The sequence below is a fragment of the Platichthys flesus genome, chromosome 13 (assembly GCF_949316205.1).
Source record: "Platichthys flesus chromosome 13, fPlaFle2.1, whole genome shotgun sequence".
NCBI lineage: Eukaryota > Metazoa > Chordata > Actinopteri > Pleuronectiformes > Pleuronectidae > Platichthys > Platichthys flesus.
Window position 1 is genome coordinate 5,564,372 of NC_084957.1, and position 13,922 is coordinate 5,578,293.

The window sequence follows — 13,922 nt, forward strand, 5'->3', positions numbered from 1 at the left end:
TTGAAATGCTATGGACACAAACTTGGAAGTACACAAATATTTTATGATGGAAAAAGAGGTTTGATACATGAAAAAGAAGCCAACAAAGATTTTGAAGACCGTGTTGATGAGTAGACAAAAATGTGCTTCCTGCAGTGGAATTTATATAACCTATCCTGCGCTCCTCATGCTCTACCAGGGGCCACCTCTCACCTGAATGTTGTGTAAATGTTCCTGTTGTTATGAACGTGTAGAATCCCATCTACTGCTGCGTTCTTCATATATGAAAAAGCAATCAGGACACAGTTTTCATGTTCAACGTCTGGATAAGGCCTTAGAGACAGAAGTGTTTATTCAAGGCTCCTCCCACTTTGTGCGAGGGGGAAACAGATAATGGTCAGGGCGGGTTGGAATACGTCTTTCACAGTAAGACTTGTATGAGCTCCTTGGTGTATGCAGGCAATGCTAAAGCTGCCTTCACATGATCAGAATCATAATGTTTACTGTGTAAATACATTCATATTTTCTCATGAGTATTGACCCCCCCAACTCAGCTCCTGCGTTAAACATCATTTAAAGTTACAATCCATCACATTTCTGCGTATATGCACACATGCATTTGTTTTGTTGCTCCTACGTCATTATTGTCCTTTAAAGAAAAATTATTCAGAACAATAATTTAATCAATCATGGATATTAATTCAGAACCAGATAGTGTTGTCTAGTTAAAGTGGTTCTGTGGGAGGAGTTGATGGGAGACCTCTACAAGATGTTCGACACATGCATATGTGTGCGTTGCTTGTTCTTTATGGTTTATGGTGCCAGGGGAGCTTTTACACCCTAATGAAGAGAGGCTGATTCACTGGCTGCTTATTGATCCTGCATGCTCTTAAACACACATTCAAACCCACTTGGAGTGATGGTGGTGGTGGATCTTTTATCAAAATTAAGATAGCTGTAGATCTAGTAGTGCTGACTGGTGGATGCTGGCAAAGGGTATATATAAAAACATATACAAAAATCAGGTATCAGTATTCCTGAATGTATTGGAGTTTAAACATCCAGGCCTCAATCAGTGTACTATTGTTTGTCAGGTGTAATCTCAATGTGTCTGCAGTCCTCAGCCATGCAGCTGAGCTCCTGCGGCCATAGCAGCTAACCTAGCAGCAGCAGGAAGGGGGGGTGTGCTTGGTACGAAACACCTGGCCTCCCTGCTGGTGGGGCAGGAATGTGCCGGACTGAGGTGGATGCGGGTGGAAATTTGCAGCGTTCTCAGAACCCCCCCCGGTCACATTTAAAGGTGCCAGTGTCAGCAGGAACTGCACAAAATAAATCTGGGGAATGTTCTACTTTAATCAAACCATCGTCACAGTTTCTCTCTCTCAGCTGCATTTGTATGTCTGTGCATGTGTGTGTGCAACTGCTTGTATTGTAAAATCGCTCTGACCAGCTCCACTGATCCTTTTATAGCTGGAAAAGTTGACATTTAGTTAAGCAGCTTTAACCAGAATAAACCTTTGTGAGACGAATCTGAGATATGAAAAAGAAAATATTATGTGTTTTGATTTCAATCAATTATTGAACCAACCATGTGTCTCTTGTATTTTATTTCTCTCAGTGGTTTGACTGCAGGTCGAATCATTTCTAGGCCTGACCACTGTAAATGGAATAGTTGGATGTTTCTGTATTTATGGAGCACCGGCAAGTCACAGAGTTGGCTGAAAGCAGGATACTTCAAAGGTCTCCACCACTGTGAACTCTCTGCTGCTGTATATGTTTAATCAGATCATCAGCTCCAGTCAAATACACTATAGGCGTGTGTAAGTGCAAACAATGTGATCAAATATAGCTTTTCCCTGTAAGTTTCCATCTTTCCAGACTTTGCTTCAGAACTTGTTTCATCTTTAATTTGTTGACTGTAATGTGCATTGGGGTGCTCTAATCTCAAGGTTATTATCCATCTTGAGTTAATTTAACTACTACTTAACTATTACCATGGGTGTGATCACTCGAATGGTTAGGATAAAGCCGTCACATGACACAATAAAAGAGGTGTATGGAGTAATAAACAAAGCAGCAGCTTTCCTACCTTTATGTAGAATAATAATGTTGTGATCTACATGTGTTTATAGTGTTAATTGTAAAATGAAAATGAGTTTTGTGACATTAGCCTGCAGCGGCGGTAGCAGGCTCTCGTTAGGGTTCTGTGCTTCATATGTATCTTGGTCTTGGTCTCAGTTTCGCAGTTGTTACATCCGGACTGATTTGTGGACATATTGAACTTTAATGTTCACTATTTAAATTAGTTTATGCTTGTGCGCTTAATATTGTGTCAACTTGATCAACCATAGAGAGGAAATAATTACCTGCCTGCCATTTATATAATCCTGAGCAGCTGTGACAGAGTTTTAATTCAGGGGCACATATTGAGAAGCACAAGGTTCCACCTCAAGAGGTCATATAACCATTTCTAATCTCTCTTAATGATATAAATAGCTGGAAAAGCCAGATGAAACGGTTCAGAATGACACATTAGGAAGAAAACATGTTGTTGAGTTTCCGTCCCTCTGTCGTCATTTAGCTCTGCAGCTGGAGGAAATGCATGTTAGCAAGGTCAAGAGGGGGAAACGAGAGCAGAGGTAGAGAATGGAGAAGAGATGCTCATGTACGGAAGAAGGGACACAACAAGAGGGGGTGGGGGCAAGATGACAGAGCGGTGTAGCAGCAGAGGAGGAAACGGCATTAGGAGGCACACAGAGGTTCAGGGTAACATGGAAAGAACATAGAAGCTCTGTAAGGGGTGAGGGGAAGAGCGCAGGATGTGGATTGGATGATATGGTAATGAGGACATCGTGGCGGTTTGGTGAGATGCATCTCGATGACACGAGTGAAACATTGTCCAGAATGAGCTGAAAGAGTGGCTGCGAATGTCTGTCAGCTTCCATTATCATCGGCATCTTTGATTCAGCAGGAATCTCTGTGACCGGTCTAACGTAGTATAAATGGCTCTCTTTGTGTGCATGTGTGTGCACGTATGTACGTATGGAGAGGGCTGCTCCTTGCCACTGATGACTGTCATTTGCATAATGGCTTCTCAGGCCATAATGACGCCTAAAGACAGGAGAGGAAAAGAAAGAAAGAAGAAAAACTGTTTAAATGAAAGCTGCGATCAAGGAAACTTGATTCAATACCAATTTTTTAATTCCAAATTTCAGAAATGTACTTGTCATCCTCCAGAGATTGTGCCTCCATTGTGTTTATACTGAGACCATTGTGTTGCAAAGTCAAACACGAGCATGAGTCAAAAGTGCTCCGTGAAGAAACAAGAATGCACTGAAGCAATTAAGCTCATCAGAATGAATGATATGTCTATAAAATTAATTCAGCTAAAATACGGGGCCATTTTAACATTGATATATTAAGTGTGATAGATGTTAATCTATATTGTCTACCACTAACCTTTAACTTCCTGACTGACTCACCTTATTTGACCCTTGTGGTATCGATGTGTATTCCTCTGTAACAACAGGAAACCTTTTTAAATCCACCTTGTTGTCAGCAAAATTACAGTTTTCAAATAAGGTCTTGTACATTGAGCGTATAGACTTGGTAATATTGTGCACAAAAAACCTTATCATTGAGTTCCAGCCTCTCCTCAGAAAGGAAACCATACTGTAGCAGTCAGATTACAACCACCACTATATGACATTGCCGTTAGCCAGGGCCACATATGGCCACCCCACCGAAAGGAGGTCAAAGGTCGGTCGCTGCCCACATTCCTAAAGCTCGAACTTCCCTGCCACCCCACCTCCCCCACATTGACACATGTTAAATGCTTTGTCTAAATCCATCAGTTACACACACACACACACACACACACACACACACACACACACACACACACACATTAAACAGCGCTGTCTGCTGTTGTTGCCCTACATAAGAGATCATTAGGATTGCGGGCTGTGGTTAGGGGGGGAGAGGGGTGATTGGTACACTATAAAAGAAGAGTGCAACACCAAATATTGGTAAAGAAGGTGTGGTTAAATTTGCTAGCGTACGTCTTTCTTTATGAAGACCTGAAGATCTTAAATATTACACTGGATCAGGCCATGTTCGTGTCCGTGTCACGCAGATCTCTATTCTGTGTATAGTGTGCGTGTTTTATCCCTCTGTTCTTATTTCAACATAAAACACAGAAAGAGAGACAGATTTACATTGAATTTTAAGCAGTTTTTTCCCCCCTGGTCATTTATAATGAAACCTCACGACGATCGCAAGCTGTCTGCAGCATCACACACACACACACACACACATACACACACACACAGGCAGTGGCACACATCTGTAATTGACCACCTGTTTGTCTATGGCCTAGTTTATGCTTTATGAAACGCTGTGGAGGAGTGATGCACCATTCCTTTGGGACTCCTTACTGCTCGCCTATTATTTCAATTGTTCCACAGCAACACAAAGGGACAGAAGAAGAACAGAAATAGTCCATATTCTCAGGATTTATGGGTATAAATAGAAATGTGTGGGGCAAATGAAGTTCAGTCTTCAACCCAAGTTTGACCTGGGAAAGGCCGCTGCCTCCTGTGCAACTTTCCCTTTTGAAGATTTTTATTCAGTTCAAATGAATAAGAAATATGGGGAGAATCATAGTTCACTATAGTTTGGTAGTAGCTTTATTGCTGTACTTCTGTGTATGTGTGTGTGTGTGTGTGTGTGTGTGTGTGTATCCTGATGAAGTGGAGCGACACCCAACCTCATGTTGATGTTAGATTACTTCTGTGTGCGGGTGTGTGTGTGCATGTGTGTTGATGAGATGTATTGGGTTTGTTTATATGAAGGGTGTGTATTCCTGTGTACAGCCGGGAAGACTGCAGGAGCATCTGTGTTTGCAATAAGCTGAGGGAGCTGCAGGAGCCCACCAGTGAGGGGAAGCTTTAGGGTCAAGAGCTCTCATGCACACGCTCGCACACACGCACACACACACTTACACACTCTTGCCTGTTTGTAAGCTCTGCTGACTGCAGGAAGCAATAATGGTAGCGTGTTTCCGGAGTTCCGGAGGGTTCTCTCAGGGGAGTGTGGCTGTCCTGTACAGCTCAGCAGAGCAAAACTGAAAAGAGCACAGCAGGGCAGGAAATTATTGCAGAATAGAATGCAATAGAGTAATAGAAAATGGTACAGTGAAGAACATCACAGAGACAGGTATAACCCAAATTGTTTGAGTATAATGAAATCGAACAAAACAGAATTTAAAATATGATCATAGAAATTATCGTAATCATTTAAAGTCCCAAGCTGGTGGGAGAGAACATTGTAGAACTGTTAGTGAATGGTTGCACCCTCTGCTCCTGTGTCTTAAAGTCGTCTTAAGCTGGATGACAGGAAAATGTGAGGACGGGAAAAGAGCATGGACGGTGATGCAGCCTGTGGACAGTGTCTGTGTGTCAGAGCTCATCAGCTGTGTGTCCCTCAGCTCCCCCTCAGCAGGAGCCGGCGTTAGGAGCCGTGTCCCTCAGTTCTTCCTTCCTTCCTTCTGCATGGCTTCGTCCCTGAATCCCTTTCTGCTCATCTCGCTGGTCCGTTCACTGGACTTCCCAAACTGACGCCTCTGTGACCAGCATGTGTGTCGCTCGCATGCATTCGTGGTCGTGGGTCTAAACTTATGCTGTTGAAAAATGTATCGTTCTCATCATGACATCATGAACTAGAGTATGACCAGCGTCACGGCCAGTTGGATATTACCTGCAAGCTGTCAACCAACACTTCCTGTAATGCTTGAATACACTTCCTGCACTGCAGCCTCACACTTCTCTTCTGACTACACCTTGGTTAGGAAGATGATCGTCTTATAACCATCATCAACTCTCCTAAAAAGAAAAAAATTAAGTTTAGTTACATATATATATGTAACTAAACTTAATTTTTTTTATATATATATTTATATATATATAACACTTTTTGGTTTGGCTTTTTTTAAGCTAATGGACTCAGATGATTCTTGCTGTTCTGTGTTTGTCACCTCACGGTTGAATGCACTTATTGTAGGTCCCTTTGGATAAAAACCTCAGTTACAGGATATGTAACTCAATATCATTTTGCTGACTTCACTAAATGACAACATACGCACCCCCCCCCCCCCCCCCCCCCCCTTGTGGCATATGTTTGTGTGTAGCTGGAGTCTCCCGAGGTGACAGGATGGCCTCTGATGGCCTCACATATAGATTTGTGTACATGCACAGTGTGCACACAATCTGCCCTCGGTCACGAGGTTTGTGCTGATATACAGTGACAAGCAACTCAGACATGCAGTGCCCTCCAAAGATCTATCCACTCACACAAACACACAAACACACACACCCAATGGGATCACATCGGTACAAATGCAGTAGCTCTCGATGCCGGGGCCGTAACCCTTGTGTAGTTATTATGTCTCCTGTCATACTAGATCACCGGAGAATAAAAAGCCATTGAAATGGCATATGTTGCCCAAAAATAAATATATATGTCTAGAAAAAAGTGAAAACACTGCTGCAGCTACAAAAAAACACAGACAATAGCAGGACGCTGTGTGTATGTATGGTCACAAAGAGTTTGACATATATTATCATTATATTGTATCTATGTATGCATTATATTTATCAAACCTGAATCACATACAAATGACCGCTATAAAAGATTAAATGTAAACATACAATATCTGCCAAAACCATTATGTCTGTGATCAGACATTTTTCTGTCCGTGTAAAAACGACTTTAAGCCACATTGAGCGGTTTCCAATCCGGGCAGTCGAAGGAAAGCCGTGAGGCGTGGCGTCAGTAATTAGCGGCTTTGGTTTGTTCTAAATGGAGCGGCTTCAAATTGAGTTATTGTTATTTATTCTCCCTGATGAGCAGACTGGGGGCCCCCTCAGCCCCTCCTCATTTCCCAACTGATCAAGAACCACTCCAGTTAGGCACGTTGATGGTTAAACGATCAAATTGAAGATATTGATTAAATTGGGAGCAGAGTAAATCAGTTTTTTTAGAAATAAGTGGAAATGAATCATTTTTAAAAAATGCATAAATTAGCTTCTATATGTCGAAACCAGGCTGCTGAAAGTGCAGATTGTGTTATTGCATTTACTCACTCTGTTGTTGTCGTTCATAATTATCCCAAGCTGAAATAATGACACATGGACGATTGCAAACACTTTCCTCTCATCGGTCAGTGTCTTGTGTGATTGAGCCGTGCTGCTGTGGAGTTTCCACATCTCCTCGTAGGGAATCTCCTACTTGCCTACTCATTGACATTCTTGTCCCATGAAGCCAGTCATTCTTTGCTGTTCCACTGCGCCTGTACAGACTTGTTTTACAGTGTTGCTGCCCTCCAGAGAAATCGTGTTGTACTCTAAGTTGGCTTATTGTGTTCTGTTCAAACAGAAGGGGATTTTGTTACCTGCGTCGTATAATATAATAAAAATAAATTACAGGTAACAGGGTCTTTTTTTATTGGATCCCATAGATCACTGACATTAATGATGTTGCATTTCATGTTGCTGTGTCCTCTCTTGTGTCCGATCCCTGACTTTTGTTTTTCCTCTCTGTGTCTTGGTCCATTGCAGACCCTGGGAGGAGCGTGATGAGCGCGCGCTTCCGCTTGCCTGCTGGCAGATCCTACAATGTCCGGGCGACGGAGCTGGAGCGAGACAGGCCGCACACACAGGTTGTGTGCAACATACTGCTGCTGGACAACACTGTCCAGGCGTTCAAAGTCAGCGTGAGTACCCCTCCTCCACTCGAGTGTCCTACTGTTGATGCAGAGCCTGTGCGAACTGAAGCAGGAACATTTTTAATTACAATCGTTTCCTACAGACTGCAGGCTTGCGGTAACAAAGTAAATACCTGTGAGACGTGAGGTGTGTGACAAAATATGTTCCCCCTGGGGATATGATTCAGTCAAACCTGAACTTACAGATCTGTTGCATATATCTTTGTGATCCATGTAGACCTGAGGGTCTGAATAAAAGAATGTTCTAAAACTTAAGCATGGTTTGAAATGATCCCCTAAAACCTGAGGAATTTGTGAAGAGCTGACAGAATTTGGCAATGTTCCGAAAAACCTTCAATTTCTCAGCCTCTGAAGCAGATAAAGAAATGTCATATAAAACCTTTGATAGTGACAACATTTGGCTCTCATTGTGAGTCAAAAGTTTTTCCCTTTTTCTCTTGCTCCTCAAAGATGTCCCTTACCGGGTAAGCCTCTATGAGCAGGTTAGCATCCACATCATCTGGGTCTGAATCTTCTTCAGTCTTTTGCCTTCCCCTCGAGTATGTCAGCAAATCAATATGATTTCAGTATGTCAGCAAGTGGTTCATCAGTCACATGTCTTGAAAACAAAGTCATTATATAAAACCTGCACAGCTCTCACCTGGCTCTAAATGAACAGACACACAAATGTCACAACCGGTCTTAATGTCCACACAAATGTTGTAGCAGTTTTAAATGGCTTAATTAAGTGTGACCTAAACTTGCTTTAATAAACATCTGTGAATGAAGAGGCTCCATGAAGCTGCAGAGCCGGATGAATCACCTCATTGTTAAGTCTCCTTCACCACTAGAGAAATCAAGTGATAGCTGTTAGAGATTCATTGGTATGCTGCAAACAGGAACTGCCGAAATGTACAGAATCACGTTCTTATGTTTCTTTAATTGTTCATTAATCCAAGCAAAGCCTCGAGAAAAATGAAAACAGGAAATTGGAACATCAGTATTGTGCCCCCCTTCCTCCCTCTCACCCCCCCTTCCCTCCCCTACTCCATTACTGTAAGTTTCCCCTCAAGCCCACCCTAATTTAACTTTATAGTTGGCGGGGGAAAAGCCTCAATGTGTCTCTACATGTTTGCAGACATTTAAAAAGCAACCCACACATTTTTGGTGGTACTTTGTGTGTAATTTCTTTGTCTCACACTTGCTTCAGTATTCTCTCCTACTGGTCCCCGTGCTTTGATTTCATTGGTCGATTACTGAGGTTTTTACGATGAGTCAGTCGGTCACATGACATCATGTGACTGACCGACACCTTGAGAGGACAGAAGGAGAAAATGTGTGATTGTGTGTCTATGTCTCAGTGTCTCTATGTGTGTGATTTATCTTGTTTCAGATCACAAGTTGGCTTGTGACTGGCGTTACATTTGTCTGTCACTTCATGTGATAACACATTTCCTATCCTCTATCTGTCTCTCTATCTGTCTCTCTCGCTGTCTCTCTCTCTCTCTCTTTTGTCTGTCTTGATGTCTTCCTCTGTCTGTGAGTGTTTGATCAGCTCTGTCAGCGCAGGGCGGGAAATTCCCTCTGTGAGTCAGAAAATACAAAATCTCCTCTGACAGATCACGTCCTGTTGGGTCGGAATTTTTTTTTTGTGTGAATGAGTAAATATGCCTCCCCAAAAGAATTCACAAATAATTATATGCACATTTGCGTGCAAGATGGCGTGGTTCAGATTGCTACAAAAAGTAACGTGAGAGAAAATCTCACTGGATTGTAGCTGGTATGCTTTTCATTTCCTTCCACTCTTTTCTGTGTTGTTCCTGTGACTCACACCAAAACTACCTGAGACACAAACTTTCAGATGAACCTTGTGTATATTATTCCACCTTTATACCAAACCTATGTGAGTCTTTAAAGCGTCGGTAAACCTGCGATAACATGTGTTTGTCTCCTTTCCCTATCGCCAGTAGAGCAGTTTCCCCTGATGTGTCATGTTCGATGCCACAGATGAACCAAATACTAAATTTGTGTGTTCACCCGGTTGTCACGTTTCCATCACTGCTGATTAAAACACATGTCTACTGCAGTCCTTTGACCGCGGACTGAATGCCAGTTGTATCCAATCCCATTGCAGACCAAAGTCAGGCATTAGTAGAAAAGGGTCTTTTGAGTGTGGCCTGAACTTTGTGTTACTCTGTTCCTGACATGCATGGTTATTGCTTGTTTTCCAGATTACAGACAAATTCAGTGTAAAAGAATCAAGTAGGCTTGTCCAGCCAACAGGACTGAACCCCTTCTGATGGATCGGTTATGCACACTGTAGTGTATTATATGATATAATCACATATATAATAGGAGATAAGATAAATATTTTTCTGTTGTTTGTGTGTTTTTCTTTTTTAAACTGCACAGTTACAAAGATAATCAGGATTATCCCTCCAGGGATGGATCTCTTTTTTTTTCTGTAAAATCGTTCCTCTTTCTTTACATTCCTCCCGCTGACTTCTCTCCCTCTCTGCTTCCTGCTCCAGATCCCCCCCCCCCCCCCTCCCTCCCTCCCTCCCTCCCTCCCTGCCTCTTGCTGAATGAATGACTCGGTCTCTGTCAGTCTCTGTGACAGTGTCATTGATCTAGACCCCTGCAGCAGCAGTAGCTTCCTGGAAAGACAAGGCGTCCTAAGAGCAACAATACTTCTATTGATCCTCTCCCCGGCCGACCGGCCTTGATTTTTAGCGGCGAGTGAAAATCCAGAAGCGGTCACTTATCGTCATGGGAACGCCAGCGCTCTTAGTGATGACACCTGCAGATAGGAAGTCTGTGGCAGCTGAAATGATACCAGCATAAAGCAGAATCTCGTGTCTCTTGAAAGCATGATAGATGACAAGAAATAATAAAAAAAAAAGGCCAGTCCACCACTGACCCACCTCTCCACCGGAACAAAGGCAGGGTCAGAGGCAGGAGCAAAGCAGTAACCATAGGAGCGACCGCACACCACACAAACATCCAGCTTTAGGAGCCGTTAGGTAATTAAGTGGCTGCTCACACTGTGCAGGTCAGAGCAGCGAGGGGCGAGGGATGAACAACCTGCAAAACTGCTTTTAGTTCAGTGTTGAACGAGACCGCTGATGAAATACAAATGGAGTTTCATGGAAGAAGGGATTTAACAATGATGACACCATTAGATCATCTTTTTTTTTTTTTTTTTTTAAGATTATTTTTTGGCATTTTTTATGCTTTATTGATAGTTTTTTAGAGACAGAGTTGAAATGGGGCAGAGAGGGGAGAGACATGCAGAGAACGACCGCGGGCTGGAATCGAACCCGGGTCCGCTGCTGGCCGAGGCCCATGGGGGGGACGCCCTACCAACTGAGCTAAGGGCGCCCCCCCCATTAGATCATCTTTTTGGTAGCGACTGAACCCCTGTGGCCGCTTTTGTTATCTATTGAAAATGTTTTATCGGTTGTTACCTTTTGACATTTTGTTTCCACTTAGAAACATTTTGTAACTTGTCTTCATAGAGCAACTAAAAATGTTTGTGAGGAGGCGTGAGGAGAACACAGTTCACAGTTCAAATCAGCGTTGACTTAATTTAGTGCTTAACTGAAATACACCACATGTTTTATACACATGTGTGTTAACGCTTGTGTGTTGTTTTGTGAGGATGTGTCCTCAATTAAATCCAATCAACAAAGGGTGGTTCCGGTTTGGATCAAACTGAGCCAGGGTTTTGCTTCATTTGTTTTGGATAGTTCATAGTTTTGGACCAGTTGCTCTTTATTTTCCCTTTCGTTGCCCAATGAGCCGTGATCCCTAACACCAGTGCGCGAGCAGTTGACGTGTCACTGCCGTGTCTGTGAATCAAAGAGTAGACTGCAGCCACTCGGTGTTTGGGAAATTATTCCATTTTAATTACGTGTTAGAACGAGAATCTGTGTGAAAAGCGCGGAGAGGCATATTTGTGTGTGCGCGGTGGGACGGGTGTGGCTGTGGGAGCGTTGGGATCTTGGAGCTCCTTCTCCATCCAGAAACAGGGAGGTGGCAGAGTGTCCTATGGAAAGCTTGGGTGGGAGATTGAGTAGGTAGTTATTTCCTTGGTATATTTTTCGACTGAGTCAAAACCAAACTCTGCCTTTAAAATATCCAAAAGCTGGTTAGAATGTGAAATGGATTGGAGATAGTTATATTCGTATATGAGTGCAGGATCCCAATAATGCAATTGAGCTGTGTGTTTGGTGATAGTTGTCTTCTGAACATGCACCGAGTGAGACAGGGGGAGACGTGAAGAACTCCTCCTCTGTGTAGCTCTCTTCCTGTCTGGACAAGCTTCCTCATGCATTCCTGAATTTCCATCATTCTTTAACTCAAACACGCACATGCACCACAATCTGCTGTGTGTCCCGTGGAAGGATGGGAACAAGTGTCACAATTTCACCATTGTTTTTTGTCAATCCCTCCAAAAAGTCTAATTAGTGATGTCCTGGCGGCTGTTCCCCTCTTCCCCTCCACATACACCCTCGTTTTGCACATTGGGGTACAAAATTATCAGAGCATCTCCCTCCCACTCCCTCTCCCAGTCCCTCAGCCTGTCTCTTGTGCTGGGACTTCTCTCTGTCACCGAGTCTCCCTCTTCTGTCCTCGCTCTCGTGCACACAGACACTATTTCAGTCAGTGGTGCTGGTGGACTGCACAAAGAGCGTTTGTTTCAGTCAGCGCATCGTCAATCACCCCTTTTCTCTTCTTCCCTCTCTGTGACTCCCTCTCTTCCTCTTACTTTTGTTTTCACTCTCTCTTTTTACTCTTTTTTTTTTTTTCCCTGTCTTTACGCTTCATGACTTCACTGAGTATCTAGTCCACGAGCTGTCCGCAATATGGAGTTGTCGTCGCTGTAGCCTGTCGTGTAAAGAGAGAGAGAGAATGTGTGAGTGTGTGTTAATCCTTGCTCAGTTTAACAACATATAGTGGTTTGCTCCTGTAGTGGCAACGATCACACATTTGGCTTGCACGCGTTTCAAATACCAGAACAGACTAGCACCACACACAGACACGCATGTAGAGAAAGGCAATGGGTTTCCTGGGAGCACAGTATATAGAGTGCACAGAGGGCGCCCACATCCAGCTTGAAAAGCAGCCCTATACAAAGGGGAAGTAGATGAGACACACACACACACACACACACACACACACACACACACACACACACACTCTCAGATGTCTGTGAGGAGCCTTGCATGACGAAGGATCATACTGGAGTGCTGCAAGTTTTCTCACTTCTCCATTTTGTCTATTCAACCCCAGTCGGTCGGTTACATCATCAGACTATTTAGATACTAAAGGAACGACGACAACCACAAGTTGGTTTTCAAACCATTTTAAAGAAGAGATGTTGTGACCGTTCGATGTGACCTCAACGTCTTCAGATTTTCTCACGTTAGAGAGAAGTGACACATTTAAAATACTTGATTTAGTGTTGATCGAGAACCAAAGGTGTGAAAGACGCACTGTACATTTAATAATATCTGATTTTTATGCTAAGAAAGTAAGACTTTTTTTCATCATTGCCATGGTAGTTAAGATATAGGGAGGAAAGTGAGTGGGCAGGGAAGAGGGTATCAGAGTTTCAGAGCTGACACACACTTAACAAGGCTCTGACAGTAGTAGAACACACACACACACACACACACACACACACACATACACACGCACCACAGCACTAAAGGCTGCTGGTGATCCTAGAGGGCTGTCGTGTCAACTGTCAACTATCATTGACTGTGTTCCCTGCACACACACACAGAGACACACACTCTCTGACCACATTTCATCTACACGAGCTGGACTGTAGAAGTGTGTCACCAAGGGAAAGGAAAGTGTTGGTTGAGAACTGTGTGTTTTGTGTGTGTGTGTGTGTGTGTGTGTGTGTGTGTGTGTGTGTGTGTGTGTGTCTCTGTGTCTCTGTGTGTCTGTGTGTGTGTGTGTGTGTGTGTGTGTGTGTGTGTGTGTGTGTGTGTGTGTGTGTTCTCTCCCATGTGAGCTCTGATGGAGTTGCACGCTATCCCTCTCTCCCTCTCAAAGTCCCAGCGGGATCAGGTGTGAATTTCTGCTCCACTTGTCGTCCCACAGTTTATCCTCTTGCCCTTTTACTCTCTCATGAAACAATGTTATATTAATAATCTGGCTGATAAAT

At 43.3% G+C, this 13,922-nt stretch overlaps 1 protein-coding gene across 2 annotated transcripts in view; it reads left to right on the plus strand.

Moving 5' to 3' along the window:
• The window catches only part of ptpn4a (protein tyrosine phosphatase non-receptor type 4a), a 54,823-nt gene that overhangs the window by 12,234 nt on the left and 28,667 nt on the right, over positions 1 to 13,922 (plus strand). For both annotated transcript variants that reach the window (XM_062402529.1, XM_062402530.1), the window contains exon 2: positions 7,596 to 7,750. In XM_062402529.1, coding sequence (XP_062258513.1) covers positions 7,613 to 7,750 — 138 coding nt within the window. In that variant the 5' untranslated portion in view covers positions 7,596 to 7,612. The remainder of the gene's footprint in view (positions 1 to 7,595; positions 7,751 to 13,922) is intronic.